At 32.0% G+C, this 20,940-nt stretch overlaps 3 protein-coding genes across 4 annotated transcripts; all 3 read left to right on the forward strand.

The window, feature by feature from the left end:
- Positions 1-11,099: 11,099 nt before the first annotated feature.
- Positions 11,100-14,359, forward strand: LOC120073210 (CSC1-like protein At4g35870). Its single transcript, XM_039025918.1, has one exon. It carries the CDS (start codon positions 11,476-11,478, stop codon positions 13,891-13,893), a length of 2,418 nt encoding a protein of 805 aa, XP_038881846.1. The 5' UTR covers positions 11,100-11,475; the 3' UTR covers positions 13,894-14,359.
- Positions 14,360-14,778: 419 nt separating this feature from the next.
- LOC120073212 lies at positions 14,779-16,249 on the forward strand. The gene is made up of 4 exons (XM_039025920.1): positions 14,779-15,302; positions 15,457-15,654; positions 15,742-15,793; positions 15,884-16,249. Exons 1-4 carry the CDS (start codon positions 15,193-15,195, stop codon positions 16,070-16,072), a joined length of 549 nt encoding a protein of 182 aa, XP_038881848.1. The 5' UTR covers positions 14,779-15,192; the 3' UTR covers positions 16,073-16,249.
- Positions 16,250-17,630: 1,381 nt separating this feature from the next.
- Positions 17,631-20,638, forward strand: LOC120073211 (aspartyl protease family protein 1). Of its 2 annotated transcripts, none has more exons than XR_005480698.1 (10): positions 17,631-18,042; positions 18,142-18,277; positions 18,666-18,901; positions 19,022-19,246; positions 19,330-19,465; positions 19,561-19,634; positions 19,722-19,821; positions 19,894-20,051; positions 20,150-20,221; positions 20,315-20,384. XR_005480698.1 is itself a non-coding variant. In XM_039025919.1 (10 exons), exons 1-10 carry the CDS (start codon positions 17,744-17,746, stop codon positions 20,530-20,532), a joined length of 1,554 nt encoding a protein of 517 aa, XP_038881847.1. In that variant the 5' UTR covers positions 17,634-17,743; the 3' UTR covers positions 20,533-20,638. The 2 variants fall into 2 exon arrangements, 1 of the variants encoding a protein (XP_038881847.1); XM_039025919.1 differs by having other exon boundaries at positions 17,634-18,042; positions 19,894-19,951; positions 20,315-20,638.
- Positions 20,639-20,940: the final 302 nt, after the last annotated feature.

Raw genomic sequence — 20,940 nt, forward strand, 5'->3', positions numbered from 1 at the left:
TTTTTGAAAATATATTTACCCATTACGTTTTTTTTTATGAAACATTTTATTATTATTTAGTCAATTTTAATAAAAAAATAATTTTGAGGGACTAAATTCACATATTATGAAATATATATAGTTGTATATTTTTTCCGTAAATTTAAAACGATAAGAATGATGTAATATTAGCTCACTTAAGTAGGAAAAAAAATGCAAACATGAAGAGATTTTCGCTAAAAGCATAAGAGTAATATCTATATTCAAAATTCAAATATTCATTTACATAGTTCTAAGTTTAACACTATATTCTAAAAGTAATGATTAAAAATAATAATTTATTTCCTACCTATGCATCAAAATGGCTGTGAATTTGAATACTTATAGATTAAATAATAAATTTGATCGTTCACTATACTCAAATATGATTTTATTAATACCAATATAAGCATAGTTCATTTCACACTAAATTTATATTTTCAAATTCTACATCTAAATTTTTAAGTACTATGTATTTATTAATTTTTAAATAAATTTTTTTTTAGAGAAAATTATATTTTCAGTCTCCGAATTTTGAAGGATAAGTATGTTTGATTTCTTATTTTCAAAAGATACTTTTTTAGTCATCATTTTTTTTAGAATAGATGAATTCGATCCTTGAACTTTCAAAACAAATATTTTTAATTCTTAAATTTTTAAAAATATGTTTAAAAGGTCTCAACTTTTTTTCATTTCATTTTATATAATTATATGACATTTTGAATTAAAAATAAATTTACAGAAGAGGTAATTTGTTAAAATTATTTTTCAAATTTAAAATAAAAATATATATTGTAGGGACCTTTTAATCATATTTTAAAAAATTTAGAGACTAAAAAAAGTAAAGTTAAAAATTTATGGAATAAATATACCTATTATAAAAAATTTTAAAACTAAGAAAACCATTTTCGTTTGGCCACTTACCAGTTATTAAGTTGGTAAGAACAACCCAACATCAATAGTAAATAATATTGAATTTTCACACGAGTAACTTCATATTTTAATTTTTTTTTACATGTGTTTCACATTTCTCAAGAAACTTCATATTTCCCTTTATCTCTATTTTTTATATTTTTCAAGAAACTTCATCTTATTTTTTAAATCTACTTTTCACAAATATCAAAAAACTCAATTTTACAACAGTACACCTCAAACATAAACTTATTAACTATAATATATTAACTCAAACTCATTAATTTCACTTAGTGGCCCCGATCAAACACATATATGACAGGACGAAAGATAATAATTTTTCTATTTTTTATTATCTTTAAAATCATTCCAAAACACATTTTTTAAGTTATTAAAATGTGTTTGGTAACCATTTCATTTTTTATTTTTTATTTTTGAAAATTAAATCTATTTTCATCACATTTCTTACAAGGATTTGCATATTTTTTAAGTATAATGATTGAATTCTTAGTCAAATTTCAAAAATATAAACAACATTTTAAAAGCTATTTTTAAAAATTTTTAAACTTTAATTTGATTTTTTAAAAATTATTGATAAAAAGAAAATAAAAAATAGAGAAGAAAATAGTATTTATAAATTTAATTTTTTTAAAAAAAATAAAAAAAATGTAAATAGTTTACCAAACGGACCTAAATTTGTAAGAAATATGAATGATATTTCAAAAGTAATGCGAACACAATACAGAACACTACAAATGTGTATTATTTAATTTTGGGAAGGCGTTGAATTCCTCGATGTTGAGTCTCTTGTCTTTCCCGCCGTGTCCGCATCGTTGTCCCAGAAATGCTGAGCCATGTTTTGTGGGCTTCCACAATAGAATGTCGGCCCAATATGCGCCTCTAATGTCTCATTCAAATATAAATATAACTATGGGCGACTACAAAAATATTTTTAAAATACCTACAATTTTATTTATTTGTAAAATGCCTAATCTTTTTTTTTAATAAAAATATATTATAGTAAAAACAAAAAGTGAACTAACAAACAAAATCTTATCAAATATAAAATAATACGGTAAATACAATTTTTTTAATTAAACTAAATAAATTCAAATACAGCAATCTCCACTTATTGCAATTTTAAATTCAAAATTACTAATTTTCCTCACTTATCATCAAGCTCATAGATGTATATATACATCTGTCTATAAAAATGATACTAGTATTATTGAGTGTATACAGACATCCTATTAGACATGTGACGTGCATAAAAGCATAAACTTGTATTTACATAAATACATCTATATCCAAATACAACTAACAAAAAAAAAAAACAACTTAAAATTGACCAATGGATAAATAAATAACTGGAAAACTTGTCTTATGGATGAATTACATGAAGTATATATGCATAAATACATGTTACATTATAAATAACATGGAGTATATATGCAAATTTATAATAATATTCAATAAAAATGCAGATGACCTATACAACCTATATGGAGTTACAATGGTGTATACATATGAGAATTTTAGTAATAATTGCATGCAAAAATTAAAATTAACCGACTTCGATGGTTTTGTAGAGCGCGCTCTTCCATTTGATATTTAAAACCAACCTTATCCTCCAATCTCAAACCCTAAAAGAGAAACTCATCAAACCCTTTAATTTGCTTCAATGACTACGATTGCAATTAGAATGTAGAACTTCTACAAGTGTTTGCTAACAATTTGTACATAAGAGATGATGAAATGTGCAAAACACCATGCCTGAAAATTTGCATAAGTTTCGTTTGCTTCGATCTAGTAGAAGGCACAATCGGGATAGGATTGAAGATAAGTAAAGAAGGTAACTTCAGCTACATACACTATACTTTTCTCTCTCATTCCTTCACCATAATCCACTGCCTTTATTTATGTTTTTTGTTGTCATAGATGAAAGAATCTTGTGGTATAGTAAGAGAATGAACATATCATAAACATAAAATTTAAAATGAGAAATCTCGACTCTAAATATAGACCATATAAATAATATTATATTTATAAATATTTGCACTATTCGGTTGGTTTTGGGTTATACGGATTATATATTATTCAAATCTTCCTGAAAATCTCTTATTTCTAACCAGAAAATTGTATTTCTATTGTTATGACATATTTGTAAATAACTTAATATATAAGGGGTATAACTGAAAAAAGAAATCTCCACTCTCACGTCCTACAAATTTGATAGACATTTTTACAATATTATTGATAATTTAGCCATATCTTGACATTGAGTATTTTAAGTAGGCAGTTCCTATAATTTTTCAATAAATATAATATATTTTGTTCAATTAATTACAAAGTTTGTTCTCTCATATCTATCGTATTATGTTTAATAGACCCTTAGTAAATTTAAAATTAAAACAAATATATAGTTAATATATTCAATAATTTTATCCAAATCAGAGTTTTTTTTTTTTTTTTTTTTTTTTTTAAAAAAAAAACGAAATTAAGAAGTTCATCAAGGCTAGGGATTGCTGACATCATAACAAGAACAAGTGTGACACAAGTCAATGAGTTTTCTTTCTTTACTTCTCTTTTCACTCCATATTTTTCTTTATAGATTTTTCTAGAGAGTTCATGTTTTTACCGTGCATTGAGTGGATGAAGCCAACTATTAAGTTTTGATGTATTATTTTGGGCTTTTTTATTTTTGATTAAATTCAGAGAAATTATTCGTGCTTTTATGTGCTTAAAGCACATCATCTGTTGATTACATATCATTTTTAATGGGTCTAAGTTAATGTTATCATAAGAAATATGGACTTTGATGTCGGTTGAAAAAACTAAAAACGGATGTACAATGTCGGTTTTTTAAAAAAAAAAAAACGGATCTTTAATATCGATTTTAAACTGACATTATAAGTGTACCTATAATGTCAGTTTAAAATCGACATTGTAAGTGACTCTTCCTTTTAAATGCCAAATAAGTTTTTTAATCTTCATTTTTTGTTCCTCCTTCCCCATTTTCATTTTCCTCTAAAATCTTGTTTCCATCTTTCCTAATAAAGAAATAAAAGATAGTAAAAAAAAAAAAAAAAAAAAAAAGAAAACAAAATCAAATCCTCTTCCCTTCTTTTGCACGCCGCATGACTCTCCTCCCAATCATCATCTTCTTCTCTATCCAATCCTCAGTCGTCGCACGTTCCAGTCTGCCCAGCCAGTTGTTCGTCGAGTCGTATCTGCCACCGTTAGCGCCGTTGACCAACGCCGACGCTGCTTTCTCAACTGCACATTCGCTGGTCACGATCCTTACTCCGATTGCCTCACCGTCCACCACCTAACGTCGTCGGCAAGCCTTCTCTCTCCCCCCGTTGAACTCTCTCTCAAACCCACACACTAGTAGTTCCGTGTCGCCTGACTTCCTAATCTCTCTTCTTTTCTCTCTCATTCTCACCGATGTAGCCCACAAGCCAGATCTAGCCATTGGATCACATAGATCATTTACTCTTTTAGAAATGTTGAAAATTTTAATTTTGAAATCTGTAGAATTGACGTGGAAATTTTTATGTTTTACTTTTGAAATGTAAGATAGTTGGATGAGGATCCTTCTATCTTCGAGTGGCTTTTATGTTGTGGTCGGATTTTATCTTTTAGCAAATTCAAAATTTTTATTTGGATGTGTTTCTTTAACTTTTAGAGCTTTTATCAAGTCTGAAAAATTCGACATTGTCCTTGAAATTTTAGGCCATATGGAATACTTAGGAACTAGCTTGGAACTCAACACCACAGTTATGTTCTCGTCGTTGTGCTCAGGAAAAACCAAGTGGAGGATAAGAAAGTACTGTTGTTGTTCGATGCTTTTAATAATGAAGGGTGACTAGGTATTGTTGCAACTAGTTTTGCTTATTTGTCTAATGCACTTGTTTGTAATGAGTTGTTGGTTGCTCTCAGGAAATCAGACACGAGGGTTGGGTTCAAAAAGATTTTTGACAAGTTGAGAGAAATTAGAAGCTTTGAGTTTAATGTATGTGGTTATAATATATATATTCATGCTTTTGGATGTTGGGGCTATTTTGATACTTGCCTTTTCAAGAAATAAAGCAAAAGTGCTTCGTTGTGGAGTCTTTTGGTCCGAATTTGTGTACGTAAAACAACCTTATTCACGTGCTCTGTTTGGTAGGAAGGTTAAGGATGCACTTATCGTATGGAGGAACTTAAAGAGTTAGTTCATGAGCATGATGCCTTCATTTTGATGAGATTAATAAACACAAATAAGTGTACATAATGCTTTTTCTTTTCTTATAAACTTTTAGTGAACATGACATTCCTTTGTTCTTGTTAGTGTTTAGAAGCTTTAGGTGTTTCTTATGATAATGTTTTTCCCTTTTTCTTTTGCTTTCAGATTGTAATTATGTCCAATGGAATTCTCGTTTGAGAAAACTAGCAGATGTTACAAGACTTGGCAAGACAGTGCATCATTATTCTTTAGGTAATTTTCATAACTAAGCATATAAAAAGAGTGCAATGGTTTGTCCAAGTAGTTGTAATTTGTTTCTTTAAGCTAAGTTAAATGAAAACTTAAATGGTTTGAAGTCTTGAAAGAATGCAATACTGAGTTTTCTTTATTCAAATAATTAGAATATTTGAAAATTAAATTGCTTACTAACTTAAAACCAATAGATTATATACAAACTCTTTCTATGAATTAGCCTAAGAAAGGGAATAACAATTTCATCTTGATGAGTTGTTAGTGTTGTATTTGGATGTTTTTTTTTCATTCTAAAGAAATTTTTTGGACTTTAATTATGGTGTATACCATAATGACCTTCCTTTGAAAAAAAATTTCTCATTCCAAAGTGATTTAAGTTTATAAACATGTTTATACTTTAATTATGATGTATACCATAATGACCTTCCTTTGAAAAATTATTTGAAGATTTTTTCATTATGTTGGTAATAGATTTTTTTTTTTTTAAATAGAAGAAAGTTGTTATTATTTTAAATAAGATTAGCACGGAATTTCATACCTTAGTTAATGAGTGGAAGTATGACCGTTAATGTTAGTAGTGCTTGAGTATATTTCTTGCCTATAATGAATATACCATATAGAAAAATATTTTGTAGATTAGCTTTTATTGTGTTTTATGGGTGTGGGATGAGTTTGTAATATAATTTTTTTTTTTTTTTTGATGTTATAAGAGGTAGAGGTGATGTTGGTTTTTAGATGAATTTATAACGTGATTCAGTCGAAGAAAATCAAAGTTTTGACATTTGTTATTCATGTATATTGAAATTCAAACTTGCAAACTTAATGGTCGTGTTAACATTATTTTACATCCTCTTTGAAATAATTCAGCATCTCAATTGAATCCAAGCAGGATTAATGCACTCGACCTGCTTGATTATAAGGAAAATACTAATTGTCTAGTAAATTTTCAAGGTGCAGATGGCTTTGACCCGAACAATCTTTTAGTTTGAATGTGATGTTCTATCCCATGTGCTTTAGGTGGAGTATTAAACATGTCTACTATCTTTTTTATCCATAAATTCTTCTTTACTATCAAATACTGATAGTACTCTCACATATGTCAAAGGTTCACGTGTCTTTGTGATACACATGCGTGGTTTGCGTTGTAAGTACATTTGAATTATAATTCTAATTTCTTTGGTAGCAGCCTCAAAAGTCTTCCATCAGTGTTTTCCCCCTGTTCAATGAGTTTTGACACTTACCCATAGTATTTTGATGTCGGATTTGAGTTACCCACTGTTTGCTTGTGTATGAGCATGTTGCACGATTTATTTGTATTATGTATAATTATGAGTTATATTATTATGAATTTGTGAAGTGCTCTGAGTTGATTGGATATGTGTGGATGTTCCTTGTGTTGATTTTAATATGTAAAACATACTGAAATGCTATTATGTGACTTGATTATTGTTAAAGAGCATGTTATCATTTATGTGGTTTAACAAAAAAACATATTTAGAGGAACATTGATGACCTTGTTTTTAGAAAGTGTAAGACGTTGCCTTGTGAGTTTATGTTACAGAGTAAGTCAGGTGGGTATCAGGTGTCTTGGGTGAATTTTGGTTAATTTGAATGTTTGAAATTTGGAATTGTTTAAAATTTAAGTTGGTTCTTAATTAGTTACTTGAGTTGAGAATTTGTAATAGGTCTAAGTTTAGTTTGCTTGAGTTGTCATTGAATACAATTGATTGATTTTTTAACAAGTTTTATTGGATTTGTTTTATGAAGTGTCAAATATTCGTTTTTTGGGAGTTATGGTAATTCTGTTGAGAAGAAGTGGTTATAGAATATTATTGGGAGTGTGTTTATTTGAACAGGTTCAAGGTAAATTTTTGGTTTTATTATGGTAGTGTCGTTATGTGTCGTTATGTTGTCGAAAATTTTCCAAAATATAAGAGTTAGTAAACTTAGCTTCAGGTTAAATTTTGATAACAATTCCTAGTTTAACATTGAAATTTGCGATTACATTTCCATTTTTTTGAAAGGGTATTATTATTAATGCCCTAATACTGGCTATTGTGGAGTTGGTACTTGGAGTAATATTTCTTTTGAATGGTACTCTGCTTAAAATCATTAAAATTGACAAAGGAAAAGATGCACATCTCGTTATTGTGTATATCAAATTATACTCGAAAGAAATTTCTGTATTTACTTTCATTTGAATTATTTCTTCATGCAGCTATGCTGATGACCTTGCTGTGTATGTGAAAGCATTGGAGGTTTGCCTTGTTAGAATTTCTTCTAGTAGTTTGTAAGAGGTACAAACAGTTATGTGCATCTCTAGGAATTTTTCTTCATGCAATGTTATACGAGATAATTTTTTAAATCATATTATATCGGTCTTTTAGTTTGTTGGTTATATTTGTAGTTGTTTGAAGTAATATCGTCGAAGCACTGAGGAATTGTTTCTTGATTTTTTTCATGTTTATGTTCTGCTCCTTTTGAAACCATCTGTTTTTTTTTACTTTTTTTTGGGATAACTCTCTGAAATGTCCACATTTTTTTGATAAAATATTGATATTGGTAATAGTCGTTTAAATTGTTTATAAGTAAAATTTGTTACCCAGTTTCAATAGTTTTTCTTTTGTATTTGTTCAGTAAGAAAAGTTGCAAGGTGCAGTTGCCTTAGTTTTTTAAAATAAACAGGTTAGTGCACATTAGATATTACTTGTATTTTCTGAATACAACCTCTTATTTTGTTGTTTCTAATTAATATATTATTGATTATTTCCTTTCTTGCTTTGTTGTTTCTAATTGGTATTTTATTGTCCATTTCCTAGTTGTTTATAAACCTCTTAGTTTGTTCATTTTTCATTTTTTCTCTTTCTTGCTAGAATGTTCTCCTGCTGTGTTAGTTTGTTTCTCGAAAGAAGATTGCTCATAGTGAACTGATTTCAACATTGATGCATTCTCTACAACAATCCTTAAAGTCAATTCATATGCATATCTAGACATGTGACCCACAAAATTTACTAGAAACCAAATCATTGAGTGGAATTTCTTTACATTGTTGAGTTGAGTTACTAGGTTTGATAAGGAGCGGGAGAAATTATTGGAATTCTATGAAAGAGTCTTGGGAACCAGGATGCTAGTGGATCATCAAATCAACACAGGGACCCAATGCATTCTCCAGATGAGTTGGGAGCTCAATGGAGTCAGTTATAGTGATCCTGCTATTGTGGAAAAATATGCCGGCGAGGCGATAATAGCTCTTAATGTTCCTGTTGTTCCAAACATCCCACTCGAAATTTCGGGGGCATGTGAAAAATGATAATAGATCTCGTCAATAATTCATTTGTGTAGTTTGTGTTCGTAAGTCTATAAGATATATTGTTTATTAGGTTTAAGTCTCATTTTTTAGACTTTAGAGCTCTATATACATATTGATCAATGTAACTTATTGATACATTACTTAGTTAAGCAATTTATCACTTTCTCTAGTTGTGAATTAGTTAATTTTTGTGTTTGTTGAAAGTTGAGTTGTATATACAAAAGCAATTGAGATTTTATTTTGTACATGTACATGTAAAAGAGAAATATTATTTTTTTTTTTAAAAAAATATTATTGATTTGCACGTGCGTAAGCAAAAAAAAACATGTATGTATTTTTTATTTTTTCAATGACAAAACGATGACAGACATTTAATATCAGACGATTACTGACAAAAATTATGTGAAAAACCAACATTGAAGATGATGTTCAATGTCAATTGGACCCCGACATTGAAGATAGTATTCAGTGTTAGTTGAAAACTAATACTGAAGATAACTGACATTGAAATCCTGGTCATCTATAATGTTGGTAAAGACAATCGATATTAAAGATCTTTTATAACACGATCTTTGATGTCAGTTTTCAACCGATATTGTACCTCTGTAATGTCAATTTTAAATCGATATTAAAGCCCAATTTTGTAGTAGTGCATTTAAAAGATAAATTTATAATAGAACATTAATTACATGACTAAATGGAAGTATGAATTCTTGCAGTGACAAATGGGAAAGGTTTACTGAGCAACTCCTGTTTGTGGATCATTTCAAATCCAAGGAATTCTATTAGTCTATATATGATGAATATCTATCACCTATAAAACTTCAATCAAATGTATCTCATTAATACACACAAGTATCTAAATTTCCTATTGACTTTTATGATTAAAACAGAATTAACAACATTTTCGAGAAATCTTATTAAATAAGTTTTTTTTTGCCTTTTTTTTTAATTTAAAAAAAATAGAAAACCAAACCTGTTTGATGACTGATTACTGATTAGTATGCTTTTGTTATAAAATTTAATTTAGTTACCAAGTAATCAAATATAATTATCATTTCATCTCATCTAATTCACATTAGCACATATTAATCTAGCTATAACGATTAATAACCAATTTATAAACTTGTGGGATTACCATATAAGTATCAATTTCAAATTTCAAAGATGAATTATAATTTATCCAAAATTTTGATCACTACAACATATTTAAACTTTATGTTTACCTTTAGTCCGTCCCACCAACATTTTGGAGGCATGTACGAATCAACCTAAACTCTTAATAGTATTCATGCTAACATGATTGCTATTGCTAATTATTATTATTATTATTTAAGAATATAGCTAAATCTTTTGTAAGTTTGAAACCCTATGACTTAAAGCAAACCATCATTTACAAAATTGTAGTTTGAGCAAATTAAAGGAACCTTTAAAAACAATAATGACTTAAAAAGTGGACTTTTTTTCTAGTAATGTTAAAAAGTGGATATTTATCTATCCAATATATTCCATATACATTTGTAAGCCCTTCTTTTTTTTTTTTTTTTTTTTTTTTTTTTTTTTTTTTTTAAATTTTTTAGTACAATTTTGAGATAGGAGATCTAAATAATTTATATTATTTCTAACACATGTGTACGCCACTTGAGTTATATTCGATTTGACATTTTAAGTTAAAAAACACTTTAAAGTAGGGAATATTTTCTCCTAAACTTTAATTTGTAATAGTTTAATTTTTATATTATTAATGGTGTGACAATTTAGTCCAGAACCGTAATATTTAACTTTTTTTTTTATTAAAAAACTATAACCTGTAACAATTTAGTTTTTATACTTTAAAATTTGTAACAATATAGTTCTTATGGTAAAAATATATATAATATTACATTTAATGAAATTTCTTACCTATATTGATTACTAAATTGATTAAGTACAACCAAACATGTTTATAACTATAAAAATTAAGTAGTTGTTAGATAAAGTTATACCTAGTTCTAATGAAATTTTAATGATGAAGATTACAGTGTTACAAATTTAAAAGGGAAAGATTAAATTATTGTATGCTAAAATTCATTGACTAATTTGTCATAAATTTAAAAGTACACCTATTAAATTATTATAAATCAAAATCTAAGGGACTAAATAGTGAAAAAAATTGATCTTTTTAACCCACATTTTATTTTCGAATGAAAACTTAAATTTAGAGAGTTTAAAAATAAAAATTCCAGATTTTTTTAGATAAATATAAAATCCAAATTGGGAAGACCCACGAAGATTTTCCCAAAAAGAAAAAAAAGAGTCTAATTAAAATTTTCTCAAATATATTTAAATTTGATTAAGTTAGCGTTTGACTAAGGTTCCAAATGTTCAGGGGAAAAGATAAAAGAAAATAATAATTTAAAATTTCCCCCAAATAATTAATATTTTCAAATTTCCGATTTCAATCTGGAGACTGGAGAGCCATTCCCAAAATCAAAATCAAAATCAAAATCCGGTACGTGAATCCTTTAATTCCTACTCCAAGTCCAAGGAGAAGATTGTTAATTTTTAATGGCGAAATGGAGATGATTTGATTCAAAGCCCTAAGGCCTTTCGATTTCTTCGAATTCGAGCTGTTTATCGTTCGAATTGAGGTATCGATGCGTTTTTTTCCATTCAATTTGTTGATGCAGACTACTGTTTACACGCGAAGAATCTCAATTTTGATTGCGTAAACCTTCGATTTCCACGTTCAAAGATCCGACGAAGCTCTTACTCGATGATTCCTTTTAATTCCTCTGTGATTCACTCTTCTTCTCCTCCTCCCTTCTCCGATGACGGTGATTTTACTTCCTGGTACGGTAATATTCAATATTTGTTGAATATCTCGATTATTGGCGCCTTCTCTTGCCTCTTCATATTTCTATTTGTGAAGCTTCGAAGCGACCATCGTCGAATTCCTGGTCCTTCTGGATTGGTTACCAAGCTTCTTGCGGTGTGGCATGCGACTTGCCGGGATATTGCGCGCCATTGTGGTGCAGATGCCGCGCAGTTCCTTTTGATCGAAGGTGGGAGCTGTGCGGTTTTACTATCGATTGCGGGTTTGTCGGTTGCAGTGTTGCTTCCGCTTAATCTCTATGCGGGAAAGGCTGTCTTGAATGATCAATTCTCGAAGACGACGATTAATCACATCGAGAAAGGTTCGGTTTTACTTTGGGTGCATTTTGCTTTTGTGGTGGTGGTTGTTGTTTTTGTGCATTTTGGTATTTCTGCCATCGAAAAGAGGTTAAAGATAACGAGATTTAGAGATGGGAATGGGAATTTAAGTGATCCCGCTGCTGATTCGACTGCCATTTTCACTATAATGGTGGAAGGAATTCCTAAAACCTTAGAGGTTGATAGGGCTGCGATATTGGAGTATTTTCAGCATAAGTATCCTGGGAAGATTTATAGAATCATAATGCCTATGAATTTATGTGCTTTGGATGATTTGGCTACAGAATTGGTCAAGGTTAGGGAAGAAATATCACGGTTAGTAGAACGGATGCATTCTCGTCTTGTACCTAATGAAGATGAAGATGAATCTAGAAGCAATTGTTTGAAGGTTTTCTTTGGTTGGATGCGGTATATTTGGAGGAGAGTAAAAGATCTGTGGTGTCAGATAATGGATAAATTTGGTTACACAAATGAGGAGAAGCTAAAACGGCTGCAAGAATTGAGAGCCAACTTGGAGACTGAACTGGCTGCTTACAAGGAAGGGCGTGCACCTGGAGCTGGGGTTGCTTTTGTTATGTTCAAGGATATCTATGCTACCAATAAAGCGGTTATGGATTTCCGAAATGAAAAGAAGAGACGAATTGGGAAGTTCTTTTCTGTCATGGAGTTACGGCTTCAAAGAAACCAATGGAAAGTTGATCGTGCACCCTTGGCGACTGATATTTACTGGAATCATTTGGGATCAACAAAACTGTCATTAAGACTTCGGAGAATATTTGTGAACTCGTGCTTACTCTTAATGCTTTTGTTCTTTAGCTCTCCTCTGGCTGTGATCACGGCTGTAAAGAGTGCTGGGAGAATTATCAATGCTGAAGTGATGGATAATGCCCAGTCATGGTTGGATTGGGTGCAAAGTTCTAGCTGGCTAGGCAGTCTTATTTTTCAGTTCCTGCCCAATGTTATTATCTTTGTGAGTATGTACATAATAATTCCATCAGCTCTTTCTTATCTTTCGAAGTTTGAACGACATCTTACTGTATCTGGGGAGCAGAGAGCTGCACTTTTGAAGATGGTTTGCTTTTTCCTGGTGAACCTCATCCTTCTGAGGGCTCTGGTTGAGTCATCTTTAGAGAGTGCAATCCTTGGGATGGGACAGTGCTATTTGGATAGAGAAGATTGCAAGAGAATTGAGCACTACATGAGTACATCTTTCCTTTCAAGATCATGCCTTTCATCTGTTGCTTTTTTAATCACGAGCACTTTCTTGGGCATATCTTTTGACTTATTGGCTCCAATACCATGGATAAAGAAGAAGATTCGAAGGTTTCAAAAAAACGATATGCTCCAGCTGGTTCCTGAACAAAGTGAGGAGTACCCATTAGAGTATCAGGAAATAGATAGTCTTGAGAGATCATTACTTCCAGATGACTCCCCTAGACTTATTGATATGGATTTTCGGGGACAAGATCTTTCTGTATATCCCGTCAATAGAACCTCAACTGCACCAAAACAGAAGTTTGATTTTGCGCAATACTATGCGTTCAATTTAACAATTTTTGCCCTCACCATGATATATTCTTCGTTTGCTCCACTGGTGGTTCCGATCGGTGCAGCATACTTCGGATATAGATATGTCGTCGATAAGTACAATTTTCTATTTGTTTATAGAGTAAGCGGCTTTCCCGCTGGCAATGATGGGAAGTTGATGGATACAGTTCTCGGGATCATGCGATTCTGTGTTGATCTATTCCTGCTCTCCATGCTCTTGTTTTTCTCGGTAAACGGAGACTCGACGAAGCTGCAAGCGATATTCACACTTGGGTTATTAGTTATGTACAAACTGATGCCTTCTTATGATGATGGGTATCAAAGAATTCTGTTGGAGGGCATTCAAACAGTTGATTCAGTTGTAGATGGAGCCATTGATTATGAGGTCTATTCGCAACCTAAATTCGACTGGGACACATATCAGCAGCCATGATTTCCGCTTCGGCATGCACTCAAACGTACGTTAGTTGAATTGTATCTTGCACTGTAAGTACAATAGCTGAGGAACTTCATTCGTTCTCTGACAATTTACATGTACTGTAAAGTATACACTTTCTGATGCAATTGATTTTTGTTCTCTCCCTCATTTCCACGTGATTTTCGAGCAATCGGGACTGTGACTTATCTCTTGCTGGCTAGACATGCATTCATTTTCAACCCATGATATTGCAAACTTTTTGGATCAGGATCAAGATCCATCGCCAAACCCACTGATAGCTGCACCCGAGAACTGACCTCTTTTTTTGGTCATTTTTTAGATTACCATTTGCTGTTTTTTAGTTGAGATTCTGTCATTTCATATGCTAAAACATTAGCATCTCTGAAAAAGAATGATCAATGTTGAGATTCATATGTTTTAAATACACTTAGTTGTATATTGTTAACTGAATTAGTTTGCACTTGTGAATTTTACGGTTGATTGGTTATGCAAATTGCAGATTGATTTATTAGCACTTTGTAAAATTCTGCACTTCTGCCGATTCTATGAATCATTGACGAATGCTACATATTGGAATTCAAAACAAACACGAGTGACTGGTGGTTACGGACATGTTTGAGGATGATTTTAAAATGGCTAGAACAACTTTTGTTCTTTTCAAAATCATTCTGAAATCTACCTTCTATCGTTCAAAACCAATTTCAATGATATGAAAATCGTATTTAAAAATATAAAACTAAATATTAAATTAATTTTGAGTTATTCGGAGTTTGCTAAGAGTGATTTTAACGATTTCATAATCACTTCCAAGACATATACTTTAAGGATATAAGATTAAAGTAATAATATAAATTTTGATTGGAAAAATTGTAGAAAGTACCACTGAACTATGAAGTTGGACCGGAAGAACTTTTAATTTGAGCAATGTAGTTTCCTTATTCACGTGTAGATAAAGAAGGATGAGGTTGTCATGAAAAAAAGAAACATCACATGTGATTCACGTGTGGACGAAGGACAAACTTGTCATATGAAGAGCACATGCTTTCTTTTCTGTTTTAGTAATTTATTAAAAGTGACTGATTGTAACCATTAAGAGACTACACGTAATAGTTTAAATCAAGAGTTTATATGCCCAGATTTAGGTAGTTTGTTCAATTTTTTCTTTCGTTTTAAGAAAAAGTTAGCTTAGGCTGACTTTGATGCTGACTGTAAACAAAGGATCCAAAGATTTGTGTTTATGGAAAAAAGGCACATGATTTTCGCCAATTGAGAGAAATTTTGGTAAAGTTTTGAATGAAGAAAATGTGGATGAACCAAATAATTTGTAGGGAGAAGAGAAAAACTAGGAAGAAATCAAATAAACTCAGGAAGTCTCAGATGCTCCTACAACTTCTCTTTGCCAAGTAAATTCTCTCTTTCCCTATAACTCTCTAACATGTGGCCTATCTACATACACTCCAATTCTACATGGTATAAATCAAAATTCATGTTCGATTTTGAGTACTAACTTGCCATCTTGTCTTTTCACTTGTGACACTTGCAAAAACAATTCGAAAGAAAGAAGCAAGAAACAAGAAACAAGAAGGAGATGTATCATATAGCAACCAAAAGCAATCTTGTTGATTCAGGTCTTCAAACAGATCAACTCGGTTTCAAAGACAACAATAGCCTCCCTCTTTGTCCCAAGCCACGTCGTCTCGAACCTGTCATCCCGAGTTTCCTCGCCCCTCTCGGATGTGCTCATCACGTTCATAGGTCACTTTCTCATTTTGTTCTTGTTCAACTTTACGAATTAAGCTCCCCCCTCACATTCGCTTAATTTGTTTGTCTTTCTTTCACCAGCCAATCAAGTGGCGATACGAGGAGTGGGATTCTCAATATCATCGCAGGAAAGGTCAGAAAATGGATTCTTTTTTGCGAAATATTGTGAAATCCTCAACAAAAGTGAATTCACGTGATGGACATTGTTCTTTTATGTGTGCAGCATGTTGAAGGGAGAGATTGTTTGTGCTCTGGTTGCTACCCGTCGTGTTATTCGGGTTCTCCGCCGGGAAGAACGGAGAATCCATTGGTTCACGACGTGTATTTTCTTCATCAAATGGAGATTCATTCACCATTTTCAAGGACCAATCTCTCAGATAAGTTCAGCCTGACCTCTGCCTCACCTACATGAACAGAACAAAGAAGCCATTGCAGGAGTGGATAAAGATATATTGGCTGTTTTATCATTTATGTAGATTTTGTTAGTGAGTTTACATTTTTTTTTTTCTTTTGAAGCAAATAGTGAGTTTACTTACTTGTACAATCTTCATTTATTGATTTTTGGGTCTTCATAATTGTAAATACAAAGAGGGTACATGTTTTTTCTTTTGTTCATTTTTCAAATGAGAAAAAGAAGATACATTTTTTTTGTTCTTTATTTTAGCCAAAGTACACCAATTTCTAGCTTCTTCAAAATTAATGGTTGGTTACCAAATTTCTGTTTTATCATTTATGCGTAATTTTCAAAAATAAAAACAAAAACAAAAAAAATACAAATCAGGTCTTAAAATTTATAATTAAAAATTTGATGATTATTTTTAGTAGGATACAAGGATTTAAACATTCAATTTTTAAAAAATAGTACATATTAATCAAGGTGAACATTGTCACTTAAATTTTTGTTATTTATTTATTTTTAACGGAACAAAAACGTTACTTAATTAACAATCAATCCGCTTTATTTGCTTGCTTATTTAAAAAAAAAAAAAATAGCAATTGGATTCATTTTTTAAGAAGACTAAAAATGATTGAAAATAATTTAAAAGGATTAAATTATTTTAAGCAAAAAAAAGTATAGTTCGACTGACATCAAATATGCATTAGCAATCTCGAGTTGGAGGTTCAATCTTTTAAGTCTCCAATTCTACATATTATAAAAAAAAATACTATTTTAAAATAAATTCCCACCTATATATTATTATTAAATGTTGTCTCTCTATAACCGTTAAATTTTCTTTTCAATTTGTCGTGAAAATAGCATCTTTTATATTGCATATATTCGTTATGATATCATATCTTTTTCACACCATATTTTATTCATCGAATATTTGTTGAGCAGTGAGCAATGTACCAAAACAAACAAAAACAAAGAAAGTACCATTCATTTTGTTTTCTTCATTCATGGACTTAATAGTGTCAAGCATATTGTTGGATACCTTTTAAATAGTTTCTTATTAAAATATATCCTAAACTATAAAATTTTAAAATCAAACCTAAAACAAAATGTTGTATTAATAAAGTCCAACGAACAATTGTTTATGAGGTACACTAAGTCTTTGACATCAAATACGACCACAATAGAGAAGGAGGGAAAAATCGAGAGAAATGAGATTATTGAGGCTCTCGATAACGACTTGGACTTCCGACAACGTGATAGACCACTTACAAAACAAGAGAGTAACGAACCACCTATCGGAGTTCTCTACAACATTTCACAGAGTTTCAAAAAGCATCAACTTTCATCTTCCAAATAAGTCGGAAAAACAGAGGGTGGACCTGTTTGGACAACAAAAATTCCTTTACCCACAAAAAAAGAAAAAAAAAAAAGAAAAAAAAAGAAAAAAAGAAAAAACGAAAAAACAAAATTCAAAAAGCGCGCTTCCTTAACTTCCTCAACCGTCGAATAAAACAGAGTGGGTCCCATTTTCACCAACCAATTCGTCCCCTCTTTCAATTAAAAATAACAACAATAATAATAATAATAACTCTCAGAACACTGCCAATTCTTACTTCCACGCCAAGAGAAAACAGAGATCTCGTCTTCTTCATAGAACCCTAATTTCTCTGTAATTCTTCTTCAGTAATGCGTTTCTTCAACTGTCTCTTTCACTTCTTCCTTCTGATTTCCACTTTTCAGAGCTCTCATGGCCGCATCTTTACATTCAAGATGCACCACCGGTTCTCCGAACAAGTCAAGAACTGGTCCGGTGTTTCCGGAAAATTGTCTCTCCCTGATTCTTGGCCGGCTAAAGGAAGCATTGAGTATTATGCTCAACTGGCCTTCCGCGATCGCTTCTTCCGTGCCCAGAGGCTCTCCGAGTTTGATGGACCATTGGCTTTCTCTGATGGGAACTCCAGTTTTCGGATTAGCTCGTTGGGATTGTACGGTAGCCTTTTTGTTTTTATAAATGCTTTATTTGATTGACATTTCTCTTTGTTACATTGTTTGATGTTTTCGTTGTCTTGGATTTTTTTTTTCAGTCTGCATTACACTACCGTACAATTAGGAACCCCCGGAATGAAGTTTATGGTGGCACTTGATACTGGAAGTGATCTGTTTTGGGTGCCTTGTGATTGCAGTAGATGCGCGCCCACGGAGGGCTCTCCTTATGCTTCTGTATGTTTCTTGTGACTTTCTTCTGTATGTTGGAGTAAAATTCGTTGACTCTTCAGAATGCTTTTGAATTCTTAGCTCATTTTGCTATTCCATTCATATGAATTGTCAATCTTCACACTATTCATCTCATCTCGGAATCTTCTTAGTTTCATTGTCTTCTTCGTATTTTCTGATCATCGTTGATGTTGGAGATCTGGATCATACCATTTGTACAATTGTACCTTTTCCATTGAATCGGTGGTTTAAGTTATCTATGAGCAAATGGCATACTAATAAATAAAATAGGAAAAATATATAATTCAATGATGGTCAGTGTATGTTCAGAGTGAGATACCTGTCTTTGAAGGTCGGATCGTCTCTTCATCTTTTCTATTGTGCGATCATGCAGGATTTTGAGTTGAGTGTGTACAGCCCCAAAAAGTCGTCTTCTAGCAAAACTGTTCCTTGCAGTAACAGCTTATGTGCACAGCGTGATCAATGCACAAAGGACTTTGGCAATTGTCCGTATGTTGTCTCCTATGTATCAGCTGAAACATCAACTACTGGAATATTGATTGAGGATCTTCTACACTTAAAAACAGAATATAAGCATTCAGAACCTATCCAGGCATACATCACATTTGGGTCGGTATATGCTAATGCTAAGCTCAACTTGATTAGGCACCTCATTACAGGGCAACTCTATTATGTAAACTGTTCCTATTTGCTCATGTCATCACCCTGCCTTTCACCCGGTCTGTGCAGCTGCGGGCAGGTACAGAGTGGCTCATTTCTTGATGTTGCAGCTCCCAATGGCTTGTTTGGGCTCGGCATGGAGCAGATATCAGTTCCTAGCATATTATCGAGAGAAGGTTTGATGGCAAATTCTTTCTCTATGTGCTTTAGTGACGATGGAGTTGGAAGGATCAATTTTGGAGACGAGGGTAGTCCAGAGCAGGAAGAGACCCCATTTAATCTGAACCAATTGCAGTAAGTGTAGTTTTGGAGTTGCTTTATATCAAGTTATATTGCTATATTCATCAAGTTTCTTGTATTTCATATCTCAATTTCAGCCCAACCTATAATATCACAGTTACTAGCATTCGAGTAGGCACTACTCTGATAGATGCAGATATAACTGCTCTTTTTGACTCTGGGACATCTTTTACATATTTCACTGACCCAGTCTACTCCAAGCTTTCAGCAAGTGTGAGCACTTCAAGTGATGAATATTTGACATCAATTATCCAGCATTAATTGTATAAAGTTTCAATGTAATGGAACTTGTTTACATTCTCTTTTAGTTCCATGCACAAACGAGAGATGGACGCCATCCCCCTAATCCGAGGATACCTTTTGAATATTGTTATAACATGAGGTCATGCGCTGAACCTATATGTATTCTCTTTTTTAATCTCAATCCTACATTTATAAACCTTTATTGTTGAACTCTTTATGAAGGCAGTCCAGATGCAAATGCTTCTCTGACGCCTGCTATTAGTTTAACCATGAAAGGTGGAAGTCCCTTCCCTGTCTATGATCCGATTATTGTCATCTCCACTCAGGTAGTTTGCTGTTTCTGTTGGGTTGTCTGTGCTGTTTACTTAAGCCTAAATGTATTTCCTGCAAATTTTCAGAATGAACTCATTTATTGCCTGGCCGTGGTCAAGAGCGCTGAACTGAATATAATTGGACGTAAGTAGATTATGCTGCAATTGAAGCTATTAAAGCGACTATCATCTTGGTTCAATAGCATTGTTGTTGAAAGCTGGACAAAAAATTACTGGAAATTTTGGTGATTTGCTGTCAGATCATTTAATCCATTTTCTCAGTCCAGCTCTTACCTTTCTGGATACATAGTTACTCATGCTTCTATTATTGACTTTTACGTAGAAAACTTCATGACTGGCTACCGTATTGTATTTGACCGGGAAAAGCTTGTCTTGGGCTGGAAGAAGTTTGATTGTAAGTCATGCTAATGCGCTTTCATCCACTAATGATTTGTCTTTCTTTTCTGTCACATTATCATGGTCAACGAAGTTTGGGCTTTTATCACAGGTTACGACATTGAGGAACAAAATCTATTTCCAATGAAACCAGATGTTACTACCGTTCCTCCTGCTGTTGCTGCTGGAGTAAGTAATTACTCTAGTCCAGGATTGACAAAAGAGACGAGAATTAGTGCTCAAATTTCAACTGAATCAGAATTCAATAGTTGCCATTCTTCTCTTCTGTCTTGCTTCAGATTTTTTATTATATTGCTTTTTTTACTATAGACATTCAATTTCCACCGTTTGCTGACCCATGTATGGACATCTGTGATGTCTTTATATCTAGCCTTATATTAATATAGATAGAGCTCCACTTTAAAATTTTGGATAATAGTACAAGCCACTCTACCAGTGATCAGCATTCCAAATTATGTAGATTTTGTTGATTGATTGATACACCATAAATAAAATGAGAGGTTGTCCAATGTCTTGCCACTTCTATATTCAAGTATCCATATGTTCCTGACTGCTTTTGAAACAAAATAATAGTGTAAAGTGTTGAAGAGCTTTTTTGTTCAACCACCATACGTCAAATTTCATTTCCACCCCTTATCTAAAGGGCAAGATTTTATAACAAGAAATGCAATTTCATTTGGGAAACTTACAAAACCTTGTAAAAGGTCTTTAGTTGAG

This window comes from Benincasa hispida, chromosome 3 (assembly GCF_009727055.1).
Source record: "Benincasa hispida cultivar B227 chromosome 3, ASM972705v1, whole genome shotgun sequence".
Taxonomy (NCBI): domain Eukaryota; kingdom Viridiplantae; phylum Streptophyta; class Magnoliopsida; order Cucurbitales; family Cucurbitaceae; genus Benincasa; species Benincasa hispida.

What these genes read in the sequence shown, in the direction of transcription:
- LOC120073212 (XM_039025920.1), top strand. Translation starts at nt 15,193, where the DNA reads ATGAAGAAAATGTGGATGAACCAAATAATTTGTAGGGAGAAGAGAAAA. An exon ending in TGTGCTCATCACGTTCATAG is followed by an intron (nt 15,655 to 15,741) that starts GTCACTTTCTCA and finishes TTCTTTCACCAG; the next exon opens with CCAATCAAGTGGCGATACGA. An exon ending in TCAATATCATCGCAGGAAAG is followed by an intron (nt 15,794 to 15,883) that starts GTCAGAAAATGG and finishes TTATGTGTGCAG; the next exon opens with CATGTTGAAGGGAGAGATTG.
- LOC120073210 (XM_039025918.1), top strand. Translation starts at nt 11,476, where the DNA reads ATGATTCCTTTTAATTCCTCTGTGATTCACTCTTCTTCTCCTCCTCCC.
- LOC120073211 (XM_039025919.1), top strand. Translation starts at nt 17,744, where the DNA reads ATGCGTTTCTTCAACTGTCTCTTTCACTTCTTCCTTCTGATTTCCACT. An exon ending in GAATATTGTTATAACATGAG is followed by an intron (nt 19,635 to 19,721) that starts GTCATGCGCTGA and finishes TTATGAAGGCAG; the next exon opens with TCCAGATGCAAATGCTTCTC. An exon ending in TGAACTGAATATAATTGGAC is followed by an intron (nt 19,952 to 20,149) that starts GTAAGTAGATTA and finishes ACTTTTACGTAG; the next exon opens with AAAACTTCATGACTGGCTAC.